This window comes from Triturus cristatus, chromosome 8, assembly GCF_964204655.1.
Source record: "Triturus cristatus chromosome 8, aTriCri1.1, whole genome shotgun sequence".
Classification (NCBI taxonomy): Eukaryota; Metazoa; Chordata; class Amphibia; order Caudata; family Salamandridae; genus Triturus; species Triturus cristatus.
Genome location: NC_140591.1, coordinates 887,745,437 through 887,759,516, shown reverse-complemented (window position 1 = coordinate 887,759,516; position 14,080 = coordinate 887,745,437). Strand labels below are relative to the sequence as shown.

Sequence of the window (14,080 nt, the reverse complement as noted above, 5' to 3'; positions counted from 1 at the left end):
TTTGGGTAGCTTCATCTCCACAGATCCCAAACTCCGTTATGACTGAAACCTCCTCCCACCTTTACAGCGGCTCAAGAGGGACACTGCTGCTTGGAAGTCGCTTCCGATATCTTTGCTGGGTCATGCGGCCCTCTTTAAAATGATGGCACTGCCTCGTTTCCTTTATGCCCTTCAGAATTTCCCGTACCCAGTACCACAAAAGTATTTTAAATACATCGAATCCACCCAGAGAGCCCTACTCTGGGATGTTAAACCGCGTATAGCGCTCCAGAAATTAACACTTGGCTGGTACTATGGAGGTTTTGCACTTCCAGATATCAGGAAATATTATTGGGCAGCTCACCTCGCCGCCATAAACCAGGGTGTTTACCGTGGGGACGAGGACCCAGGATACAAGATAGGCAGGTGGATGCTCCCGGGTGTTAGCTACACAAGGGCACTATACTCCAGACCAAACAAATTCCCTCTTACAGGTCCCACACAGCTCTCGGTACAAATGTGGCACACGGCAAACCGCACTTTAGGGTGGGGAAACCGACTCACACTTGCCACCCCACTATGGGACTTGGAAGCCCTGGTCACACTGTGATGCTCTAAGGGGTTCGATAAATGGGACTTAAACGGAATCTCACAGATCTGGGACCTTTGGGGACGCAACGGGATGATCACCTTTGCTGCGCTACAACAGACACACGAGTTAGCTGACTCGATATTTCCGATACGTACAGGTCAGATACTCCCTCCAGACTAACATACCGGCCGGCTCCGACCTACCAGAGTCCTCCCCACTTGAGGATAGGCTGCTGGACGGTCACTTATCAGAGAAAGCTATCTCACTCACATACAAGAAACTTATACGCAATACCCCAGATCCTATAAAGGCACTAAGGGAGAAGTGGGGCGGGACGGCCTGGAATTAGATGACGAAGAATGGCAGGAGGCACTCTCCTCGCCGAAGGAGGTGGCCATCTCAGCAAAACTTAGATTGGTCCAAATAAAAATCCTGCATCGTATATGTATCTCTCTGGTCCCAGACTGGTTATCATGGGTAGGAGTGAAGAGGGGATGTGTAGAAGGAACTGTGGTCAGGAGGGATCCTTCCTCCACATTATTTGGGAGTGTCCTTTGATTCATGCATACTGGAAGGAGGTACATAAATGTATGAGTGATGTTTGGGGGGTTGAACTGCGGCTTGAAGCCAAAAGGTGTCTTTTAAATGTATGGGAACCGATGAATCTCAACACCACAGGCAAACTCTGGTCAACCCTTGGGCAGATGGTTGCTAAGCGGAATATCGCTCGCCTATGGGGAGCAACAACACCACCGACGCTAGCCTCATGGAAAACCGATATGGACTGGTGTATGATAAGAGAAAAAACTGTGTATGTGTCACGTGGCTGTCCCCGAAAATGGATAGCAATCTGGACAAAATGGAATAACTATCGTGGCAACATATGTGAACCCCGTATGTAGCCCCCTTTGACGAACCATTGAATCCTTGATATGTATTTCTATTATCCTAACATTCTTTCTCACAGCTCTAATGATTGAAACAACCTGTTACTGGCGTGGATGTACTGCATATGTATTTCATGACCTGATTGTACGCATTGACTGCTTTACCAGTTTGTTAATAAAAAGATTCTTTTAAAAAATAAAATAAACACCAAATAGCTGACCTGTGTTCTGTGTCAGCCTTACTGTCAAAAGGTATGAAGCAGGGGAGGGCTCGACGAAACTGCTGATCAAAAAAATTTCCTCGCCAACCGAACTTCAGGTTTCAACTCCGTGTTCAACACAATTGAGGCGATCCAGTCCATCGTCATCAGTGAAGTGATCTCCAAACAGTAAAACTCATGAGCCATGAGTTTGTAATTTTCTTTTCTTTTATTTATGGTACGTTTTCAAAATCCGTCTTCTCTCGGAAGGGACAACCTGACATAACCGCCTCTTCTGGAATCTTGACATCCCCTCCACCTTCCGCTCTGGAATGCATGTCAAGATTCCACCTGTATGTACAGGAACGACACCCACCTTTTATTCTTTTTTTAGCTATTGTATTATGTATTGCATTTTTAGTTTTATTATATTAATTGGATTACAATTCAGTATTTAGCTGTGTAATTTTTAAAAAACTGTAAATGTGTTAGGGTGTATGTGATTTTGTGCTTATAACACATTTATTTGTTTTTATACATGTAATTGTGTATTATTGTGCTTTTATGTTTTTTCTAAAACCTAATAAAGCTGTATTTTGACTTTGATTGGCACAGTAAAGGATTTAACTCCAAAGAGAGCCTTTGTGGTAAGAAATAGTCTCACATTAGAGGTAGTACAGGTAGACAACATCAGTGGTTTTATGTTCAGAGTAGGTGAGTTCTTTTTAAAGCGGAAAGGCATTGATGGATACAATGCTCTTGCTAAAAAACGCAAAGGCTTATGAAGATGGATAAGGAATGATTCTGATCGTATCATATGCCTTCTTTTGGAAAAAAACTTTCAAATGTTCATCTTTCTGTGAATCAAAAGTCAAATAAAATGTATATTGTGTCTTCATTCTGTAATCCTAACTATGTAACTACCTATCACTGAGTTCCCTAACAATCCTTTATTGCACAGTGGCTTTAACCAGTACAGTGACGTCCACAAATGCGCATAAGCCAACCCATACCCCATTGATCACAGCTGATACATTTGACTTTGAACCCTATATTTGCTCAGTCATCCATATATTTACAAAGGGTGCATTCTGCAAGTCTCTGAGTCAGGCCCTGGTAACACCAAAACTGATGACGACACACATGATTTGCTATATTTTAGCAACTTCTCCCTAAGTCCAAAACTACTAGAAAAGAAATAGTCCATTACCCAACTTCAAGGGAGAGGATGTGGTCCGTCGGCTAAACTGCCGACTTTGGTGCAGGAAACCAGGGTTCGAGCCTCGAGGTCACGTCCACATCCTGTGATTATGGGAAAATCACTTAATCTCCCCGTGCCTGAATGTGTAATGTAAATACGGTGATTATGTAAAGCGCTCCAATATCTTTGGGTCGAGTTTGCACTATATAAATATGCAAAAAAATAGGAGTCTCCGCTACAAGTCAACCACCTTCATGACTGCTAGAGTGGTATAAAGTAGTACTGGTCTCACTAAACCTCTCTGCTGCCTGTGATGGCATTGACCTCTCCACATTGATGAAGGTTCTGTGGATCAAGAGCCTTGCCTGTCATATGAAAGACTGAATTTAACCCGTATTTTGAGGCCGAATTCAGATAGTAGCCTGATTTTAGCACTACTCTAACACCACCCACTTAAAAGTGGGCTTCTACACTGTTGTGGGGTGTATCTGCTGCTCTTTTTCCCTCTAGCAGTCAGCATGAAAGCATGGTAAGAGCCTGAGGCCTTTGCATTACGAAGTATACTAATGATATGTGACTTAATCAAAAGATCATGAGCAAGGAATATATGCATTGCCTGCCTCTTTGCTCAAGACGGGAAATCTATATGGTTACAGCTGCAATTAAATTTTGAGGCCAATATTTTCCGACTTTCCGAATAGGATTCCTTCCTAAGCCTTGTCACCAATTCTGAGACAACACACTCACCAAAGCTGACAGTGAAATACTCTGAATGCTAATCCTCTTAAACTTTTGCCACAGTTCCTCACAACGCCCTCCTGTACACGCTACAAATCATCGCTTGGGCCTCTGATCAAAAACTGAAAAGATTCAACTTTTTCCTCACCAAGAAATAATTAAAAGCAAAATTTTGCTTCTTTGTCTTCGAATCAGTGATAGTCGTAATGAGTATCCCAGGGTCATCCCAGTCCTATTCAATAGATAAAGGGAACAATGAGTGCCGTAGGTTACAGTTACTGCCCTCCTATGCGAGTCTGCCTATAGGGCTTTCATTAAAAGATCTGGTTCCTTTAGCTGTTAGAATCTTGCTGTTGTCTCTGGTATTCAATCAGGACCCATTTGGAGAAGGAGTTTTGGGAGTCAACAGATTTATTTTATGCATTGTTGAGTTTCTTGATAGAACTCCTTCAAAAAGATTAACAGTTATGGCTTCTCAACTGGGCTGTGTTGGTCACCATGGGAGAGTGGGGTCCCTGCTACTTTGGCAACCTAACCACCATATTTAGATATCCCCACCACATGGCTAAAGATTTTTTGCCAAAAGTGCATCCGTCATGCATGCCGAACTTGTGCAGGAAGAAACAGAATCGCCAGCCATGGCTTAAAGAATGAGGGCCTTCTGACACAACTGAGATGGCATTTCTGTGTCAATTTGCCACTATGACAGTGTTTCCATCGTAGGAGTCAGCTGAGACTCCTTCATCAGAAACCAAATGTTTCCCACACCTCTAAATAAACCAATGGAACTAAGAGATGGGCAGGAGAGGCATTGGTCATGTTTGGTGGGAGTCCCTTTACTTCCCTCTTATAAATGAGTTCCCTTGTCTTCCCTTTACCAAAAGAACAAGGGATTGATGCAACTCCAAATACCCTAACGACACCAAGAAAGTTTTTACTTGGGCAATCTTCCAAGATCATCCAGTCTAAATTTGAGTACAAGCATCTGGGACCTAAATAAATTAGTATCCTAAATGGACTAATCAATTTGAAATCTATAATCTTGATTCTGAATAAAAGAATTTCTGGACGAAGATGAAGTGCAAAATACTTGACTGTGTCAATCACAGAGCTCACCGTTTCATACGTGAATCTAGGAAACCTGGAACAGAGTGGAGGGTTCAGCCGACTTGTGTGGCCTGAGTAAGACTGTATACACCTAATCTTGTCCGTTTTCATACTACCCCTATGTTGTCATCACACTTTAGGTAGCATTACATTGTTTTGTTATTTAAATCAGTCTAATGCCTTTTCAGTGGAGCTTCATTTTCTTCTCATTTTTAGGAATGTTCATCCCCACGAAGAGGACTGAAGGCATCTCAACTTCAGATATTATCACTAGAATTGTACGTGACTATGATGTTTATGCACGTCGCAACCTCCAAAGAGGATACACAGCAAAGGATCTGAATGTCAGTTTTATAAATGTAAGTACATAATGGATGCGTTTTTCAGTCCAAATATAGTTTCTTCTTATTTTTTCTTGGATCCAGTCAAAAATAATTGCTAACCTGGTTTACACTGTAACCGGTTTTGACAGGTCTGGTGGCTCACTGCACTAATTCATATGTTGCAGGGACCTATGTTTGAGCTCATGGTCACAGGGTAAAAACTTGTTGGATCCATTCAGCTTTTCCTCCTTCCAGGGTTGATAAAATGAGTAACATTTAGTTGGGTAATAATAAGCCTCTGTTGCTCAGCAACAAGATGCCCTTCTTGGTGAACATGCACCTTAGACATACAAGTTACATAATATTATGACGAGCACTATATGACATGACAAGCACTGTGGCAACCTAGTGACATCAGCTTGAGTCACTAGAACCACAGAAACAAGTGATGTTCGCTCAGTAGAGTGGCACAAACGTTTCTTATTTACAGCTTTGCAAGTATCCTCCATAGCTTCTATTATTAATTTGGTGTGGTAATAAAGATCGCACCAAAATGTCATCATCATTAAACATAGGTTTAACATTCTACTGTAACGTAATATACTTGGTATAGGTCCCATAATCCTGTAATAAAGCTCAAAGTTTCCAGCTGCATTTTCTTTTTCCAACCACATCAATACATTTTCTGTGACTGTAATGGATCATATTTGCTGATCCTTGATAGTCATAAGAACAGTGAGTCTGTTCTTTAAATGGCCCCAAACAGCATCAGGCGGGATTAGAGATTGCGGGATTCTGTCGCACAGGAAAAACCTTCCCCTAGTTACACATTCATTTCAATGTGTGTTTGGAAATTAGAGCTTGTTCTGAATTCGCTGTGGGAATACAAGTTCCTATCCACAGGTAATAATAGGGTGGGCGGAATTTGCGTAGTCGCGCGCAAAGCTCCGCAAAACGGTAAAAAATCTCTGTGAGCACGCGGAATTGCTTGTTCGCAATGCTTTTTTCCTGTTCGCCAATGCTGTTTGTGTGCTTGGGGGGAAATATCTCGCAGACACGCATTTTGAGAACGCGAACAAGCAAAAAATTCTGCGAAGCCGCGGAATGCAGAATTTTGGCCAATTCCGCGTTCTCCGCAGAATGCAAAATTACCCGAATTCCGCAAATTCCGCGAGCAGAACAGAATTTACCGCCCAGGCCTAATAATTATAAGAACAATAATATATCTAACGGAAAAAGCCATTGCTCATTTGAAGTGCCATCCACCATTTGGAGCATACTACAGCACACAATGAATGAAGTGGGAAAGACATCAGTTCCCTTCAACAATTGCCTTTTGTTGGTAGTTTCATTCAATCTTTTTATCAGCCACACATGGCAGACCTTTAGTGTTTGTAGTATCAGGAAATGTAAGTGATGGCAATTTCCCAGTTAATATGTAAGTTCACGTCACGAAGGTGGAACAAAACAGATGGAGTCCCCTTGCCTCCATTTTTTTTCTTTTGCAAGGCCTCACTCTACATATTGGCACTACCTAGTTTGTATTGCAGTCACCACTGGAAGACCATGTCGGTGATCGCTCATGAAGCAGCTCAGAGGAAGAGTTGTGTTGGGGCTAAAGTGGACACTAAAGTACTTGACACTCCACCTCTTGTCCTGCCTCAAAGTCCCTCCACTGCGAATGTAGACTCCAGTAACAGAGGGGAAGCACTTCACAGACAGACCCCATCCCTTTTTATAATTATGACATTTTGAAAAGATTTTATTGGTTGTCTCAAGTTGAAAAGTGATAAAATGTTGCACACATTTCATGTCCATATGGAACTTGTGTTGTCTTCTATAATTTATATGCGTCTGACAACAAAGTTGTTCTCACCAACAAAGTCCAAAACCATAACTAACAGACATATGTAACACCAAAATTAAATATCCTGGGTAAAGGAAGAAATTCAGGAAACAAAGAAGTCCTCACTCTTGAAATCCCAAAAAATTGAAAATTCTCTTCCAGGCTTTCTCAGTCTCTTCATAAAGAATGAGGAAAGTGTAGTGAATAAAGGATGGTCCAGTCCAGGTACTTTCTTCATGTAGATTTATTTAAGATAAGATGTTAAGCAGAGCCCCACCAGGAGCAGCCTTCCTGCTGCTCAGCCCATCCACCAACTGACTCACACACACACCAACATTCCACTCATCAACACTCTCTTATCACAGTCCCACTGGCTGAGCAGCAGGTATAACAGAAAGTCATTCCCCATCACTCCGAACAGTAACCTCACACATTGCCTTCATGAACGAATTCCTATTAAACTGCCTAGTCGACTCAACAAGGAACGACTTCCTAATACTAAGTCTGTCTAAATTCATGACAGTGAAAGAAAGCTAGGGTCCTTTCCCACTTGTAATGTCATGTGAGTTAGCAATGATGAAACCGTTTTGGTTCCTTATGGACTCAGTAAAATTGTGACGTAAGTTTAGAGCGGAGTGAATGAATGCAGGTTTAGAATGTTGAGTTTGCAGTTACACTCAGACGGATAAAGATGTGTTATGCTAAGCTCCGCGTGTGGCGTAGTCATTAGGGAGTACCCAGGGTGGAGAGTATGCTACACCACTATAATTACTCATTATGATAAGAAACACTTGTAGGAAAGTAGTATCTTCTTCTTATGGTTACCCCCACTTTTTGCTTGATGTCTCACTGTTTTTGACTACTCTGACTGAGATCCTGCTAATCAGAACCCCATTCTATCTGCTTTCTCCCTTAAATTGACATACATGTACTTTGGTACACTCCAGGTTGGATACTGGGGTACCCTTATAAATCCCTAGTATATGGTACACCATGTACCCAGGGCATAGGTACCCCAGAGGCTGAAGCATGTATTATGCCACCCATGAGAGGCCATGCAAAATGGAACTCTAGGTCTGCTACTGCAGCCTGTGGAAGATGGTGATTGCACCACTTACTTTAGATATAGATTCACTATATCTATTGGTCACTACACTGAAAACATATAAGTCACCCCTATAGCAGGCCTTAACAATCCTGAAGGCAGGGTGCTGAGTTTTATGTGAGAGGGTGCGCCTGCAAGAGCAGAGCCCCTCTGCAGCCTTCGGAGACCATTTTCCCGCGTTGTCTGTGACTCCGCCGAACATATAGGTAGAGGTGCATTATAACCTCGTGGTAAATGATATCTCGAAAACAGCTGCATAGAAACATATCGTGTTTGGCATCAAATACCTTGGAACCATACCTCCACCCCAGTAGCTGGTTTGGGAGGTATGATTCCACCCTTCAGAAGCGAGCTTCGTGGGGTCACTGGTCTTCTCAACTCGGGCATCACAAAATGGATGCTGCTGACCAGAGACATATTTCTGCCCTTCTGCTGCTGAGCCAAACTCAAGCAGAAGAAGGCAACACAATAGGCATCCTGTCACAGGGAGGTGTGACCACCTCACAGACAGGATTTAGTGTATTGGGGCTGGGTGGGTGCACTCTGAGAATGCCTGAAAGTCGGCACGTGGGCCACATTTGGTGTCCCTGTGCATAGTCCAGCTCATACCAGTTCTGGCGCTAAACTGGACAAAGGACATGGGTGTAGCCACCCCTTTATCCTCCCCCTTCCTTTCCAGGGTCCCCGAATATGTCCTACCCTCTCCCGTGGGTAAAAAAGGGCTTACGTGGCTGTAAGAATTGAGATTTTACATGGACAAGATTCTACAAGAAGAAACCACTGACCTTCAACCGTCTGGACACCTTGGACTTCGCTGGACCTTGACAGGGCTCGACTTCGTCCCCCTTTCCATCAGAAGCTGAGTTTGTGCCTTTTCTCCATACAGGCTCCGTGCATGACCTGTGGTGCACTCAAGACAACTGAAGAATCTCCCTTGGAGTGTAGGAGTCACTCCCCTGCTTTGCAGGCACCTAACCGCAACTGACCGGTCTGCTGCTCCTGAGCTCCTATGGACTCTGAAGATTTCAGCAACACAGAAGGTGGGTTTCCAAAAGTCTCTGAGGTCGATCTGCCCTCTCACCAAGTTTGAGGCCAGTATCCCTCGTGGGGACTTCATAACCCGAACCCCTGTGCACCGCGTCCATTTGCAGTTGCATATGCTTGTTGGAGATTCCTGAGCTTGTGCATTGGACTCTGTGTAGTCCTGACCCGGAGCAGTATGTGCACCAATGAACTCCAGCCTCCTCACACCGATTGCTCCGTAGGCTGGTGCTTTGCAATCTTGCTCGAGGTCCCCTCATGACTCATGGTCATTCGGCCTGTGGGTCCTCCTGAGGGTCATCTTGATTTCTCGTGGGCTCTCCTGGTTGCGCCAGACGTGCCCTGACTCTCCATTGCTTGGTGAGTCGCCTGGACCTTGCTGGTCCACACCGTAACCTGTTTGACCTTCCTGCGTGGGTTGCTTTTGCCAAGGCTTGTTGATGCCCCAGCTGGACACTGACCCCTCAGCACTCGACATCCTTCATGGGACAAGTTGCCCCTGGCTCCTGTTCATCCTCGGCATCTCCTGGTCCTCGTGGCTGCAGAGTCAAGCATCCCTTCTTCACATCTTAAGCAACCGACATCGGTGGGCATTCGTCTCCTGAGCCCCTGGTCACCCTGAAGTGACCCAGACTCTGTCCCCTCTGCTTTCAGGTTCCTTCCTTCCAGAATCCAGGCTTGGATTCCACTGGATCCTTTTCACCTTCACGGCAGCAGTACTTCTTCACAGCCTTCCATTGAGAACGACAAGAGTTTCCGACGCCACTTCAGACCTATGCATCCGGCTCCCCTGGGATAGGTAACTCTGGTACTACGGTATCCACGGGTGGAGTGGCTCTTCAAACTCTTAAGTTCCAAAGGGTTTGGTCGAAGTCCATCTAGAAGGGTCCTTAAACTTTAAAAGTGTAACCGCAACTTCCCCATAGAATTGTACGGAGCCCGTGGTCGTGTTCCCACACTGCACCCGGCCTCCGTGGGTTCCCTGTCTACTCACTATGGGTGGTTCCTTGGGGTCTCAGCGATTCTACGTGCTCTAGACCTTGTCTTGATCTCAGTCGTGACTGTTATACCACTATTTTAGTATATGGGTTGGTCTCCCCCTGGAGCCCACTGTGTATTGTGCAACTTACAACTGTTCTATTGATCTCGTATTGTGTGCTTTGTGTTCTATCCTCGTGTAGAGGATAGTAGAGAATGTTATATTAATAAATACATATTTTTATATAACTACTGTGTGGTTCTCCTTCATTTGGTCATTCAGGAGGTGATACTCTGGTAAAACAAGCTGCTTTACATTCCTTCAAGATTAAGCCTGAAGGCTGCTTCCCACAGCTACCATTAGGATAGCTTTCTAAAGGTTATCTTTGACCTCATACATCATAAGGGTTGTTTGGACTGGTACAATTAGTGGACCGCATATACCAGGCCAACTTCTCACAACACTCTAAAAGCTGCATCGACGATGTAACGTCGGATTTCATGCTCCTACATGCTGATCATAGAAAGCTGACTGGTAGGGTTCATGAACTGGAGAAGGAGATGAGGGATGTCGCCACGGAGGTGTCTGTGAAAACACGTACCCTTACAGCTAGACTTCACTCCCTGGAGTGCAGGATGGATGACGCGAAGGGCCGATCGCGGCGAAACAATCTGCGCGTGGTAGGCCTGCCAGAGGGCACAGAAGGTGAAGACGCAGCTGCATACACTGAAGCCTGGCTGAAATCATTGCTGCCTGAAGATGTGCTCTCACCTTACTTTGTGGTGGAGAGGGCACACAGGGTGCCATCGGGCCGGCTGCTGCCAGGTGCTGGGCCGAGATCTTTCCTGATTCGCCTCATGAAATTTAAGGACCGAGACACAGTACCCCGAGAGGCCAGGAAAATGGAAGCGATAAAAGTGAGCAACTTGCATGTCTTTTTCTTCTCAGACTCTACCCTTGGTCTGCAACAACAGCGGAGTGCCTTCCTCACAGTCAAGGGACGAATGCGGGACTTAAATCTGAAATACTCTCTCATGTTTCCGGCCCGGTTGCGAGTGGTCGCAGATGGCTCCACGCATTTCTTCAACACGGCAGACGACGCATTGGAATGACTCAAGTCTAAAGGACATCACACCTCACCGAGCCAAAGACAAGGTGGAACAGAATTGTGGAGGGGTGTTCCGAGAAGCTGCCGGGCCAAGCGTAGGCTACGAACATCGTCAGTACAATCAGCGGCAGCACCCGATCGTGAGCAGGTCCTCCAGGAGAGGAAAGACGCACTGCAGGCAGTGGCGGACTTGAAAGATCGACGGAGTAGCAGGGATGCCCATGCCTCTTCTTAACAATCCCTAAGTGACGACAGAGCACACGCTGTGTGGCCGACACACGAGGACTCACAAACACTCCCAGTAGTAACGCCTCATACTGATACATGATGTGCAATGCGGTGCAGCACACACACTAATGCGCATAGGGCCGATTCAGCACCACGCATCCTGCTATCTGCCAGCTTAGCTTACCCCACCTCTTAGTAAGTTTAAAATGGCGAGCGTTGCCGTGAGTTGCCGTATGGCATTTTTGACAGGTTGGGCGGACACACATTGTCTATCTGCTCTTCCCCAGTTGAACCACATAGGGGTTCCCCCCACGTTCCCTGTTCAAGTTACACAATCACTACACACATGGACATTGCAACTACATCTTGTACTTGCGAGAACTTATATAGGTCGTCGCTGCATTCTTAGCACTGCCACCAGCCCGCATAAATCATCACTCACTCCACACGCCCTATGCCTCCCACAAATGTATTTACATGGAATGTTAGGGGGCTACACACACCAGCTCGCAGATATGGAGCGTATGCGTACCTCAAGCGGCATGCCGCCCACGTGGCGCTTCTACAAGAAACCCACATCTCACAGACGGAAATTCATAGATTGCAACAGAGGTGGAGGGGTCAAATATTAGCCACTGGCTACTCGGCCTACGCCAGGGGAGCCCTGATATGGATACGGTCAGGTACCCAATTTGTTTCAGAAGAGACTGGTATAGATCCTTGTGGCAGGTACGTGCTTGCAAAGAGCCGCCTAAATGGGGTGCACGTAGTGTTGGGATTAATTTACGCCCCGTACACAAAACAAGGGGCTTTTTGGCAGACGCTGACAGACCTACTTGGTCTTGGACATAACTGTAGACAGGTCATTCTCGCCACTGCCGCAGACGGCTGCAACAGCCAACGCTAGGAAGTTAGGGGAGTGGCTGCACAGTTGGGCTTTATCAGATGTATGGAGAGCTCTTCACCCACAGTCACAGAGGTACTCGCATTACTCACATCCACACAGGCTTCATGTGCGTATTGATCGTTTTGTTGCAAGTGCGCTGCTCTTAACAAAATGTCTCACTGTGGGCTACCTCGGCAAGACGTAATCTGACCACATCCCACATGTGATGACATTGCGCAGCGAGGATGGGGGGCCCATTACTCGTCTGTGGAGACTTCAACCTCTGCCACTGGAGGACCCACCGTTTAGAGAAGCAGTAACTGAAGCGATAGAAACATATTTTGAGCGCTATGTGTGGTCAGTCGCAGATGTGGGTACTCTGTCGGACGCCGGTAAGGCAGAGGTCAGGGGGTGTTGTATGGGGTTGAGCTGGAGCACCAGGAAGCAACTAGATGAGGAAGTGAAGTGCATTGAGGACACCTTGACCTGGCTTGAAACTGAATTAGCACAGGGGAACTACGCACAGCAGGGCATCGACGAGCAACACTCTAAACACGTTGAGGTGATAGAGCGACTGTGCTGCTTGAATTACGACTTGCATGCTGCATGCACGCACACACGCAGCGCAGACAGAGCGGGCAGATTACTAGCTTGCATGATCCAGCAGGAGAGCACTCAGTCACCCATGCTGCGGCTGCACTCAGCAACGAGGGCAATGCTCACCACGCAGCATGAAATTCACCAGGAATTTACCACAGATTACGCTAGAGTGTACCAATCGGTAAGCCGTGCAACATTAACGAACATAGAAACCTTTCTTGCTCCCTTTCTGATGCACCAGATCACAACCGGGCAAAGAAGCAAACTAAGCGAGCCCCTCACTGATGTAAGTGCATAGTGCTATAAGCTTGTTAGCTACAGGTGAAGCGCCGGGCCCGGATGGCTACCCGGCCGAATACAATAAGGCCTACCAAGAGACTCTGGCGCCACGGCTTCTCACAGTGTATCAAAATGCACAGGAAGTCTACACACTCCCGGAAACGCTATGCGAATCCTTGCTGGTGTCCTTGCCCAAACCTCACAGGAATCTGGAGCTAATAGGCTCATATCGCCCGCTGATGCTACTTAACGCCGAATATAAGGTGTTAGCTAAAATACTAGCGAACAGATTAACCCCGTTGGTGCCTCAGCTAGTACACACGGACCAAAAGGGTTTCGTCCCAGCACGCAGTACCTCATTAAACCTGCGACTTTTCTTCCGTGTGGCATACTACTCCGGATGTAGCTGGCTGAGCGCATGCTGGATGCCTCTTGCTAGATCTGGAGAAGTCATTTGACTAGAGTGGGAGTTCCTATTTGCTGCGCTGCACAGGTATGGATTGGGGGAGGTATTTCTGGGCCTCGTTAAACTACTCTACATGCGACCCACAGGCAGGTTCAAGACAGGCCCATACATATCGGAGCTGGTTCCCACAGAGCGCGGCACGAGGCAGGGCTGCCCACTCTCCCCACTCTTATTCGCGCTTGCTATTGAGCCCCAGCCGGAGGCGCTCCGTAACACGCAGGCTGATTGGGGAATCCCGTTGGGAGATGGCATGCATGCGGTCTCCTTATATGCGGACGACCTTTTGATATATCTCAGAGACGTGGGGCAGTCATGTGGGACAATCGAGGCCACACTGCTCGAGTTCACCTCGGTGTCTGGACTGAGGGTGAATTGGGAAAAGTCATGCCTATACCCATTCATAGAATCTACTTCTGACCCGCACCTCGTCGTTCATGGTAGAGCTGTACACTGGCAGACCGAAGCATTCCGATATCTCCCAAGACCTGCTGGAGGGCAACCTGGGTCATGCTGTC

General features: G+C 46.3%; 1 protein-coding gene across 2 annotated transcripts in view; it reads left to right on the top strand.

The window, feature by feature from the left end:
- The window catches only part of PCYT1B (phosphate cytidylyltransferase 1B, choline), a 1,395,913-nt gene that overhangs the window by 746,834 nt on the left and 634,999 nt on the right, over positions 1-14,080 (top strand). For both annotated transcript variants that reach the window (XM_085622422.1, XM_085622421.1), the window contains exon 6: positions 4,921-5,063. In XM_085622422.1, the coding sequence (XP_085478548.1) occupies positions 4,921-5,063 (143 nt within the window). The remainder of the gene's footprint in view (positions 1-4,920; positions 5,064-14,080) is intronic.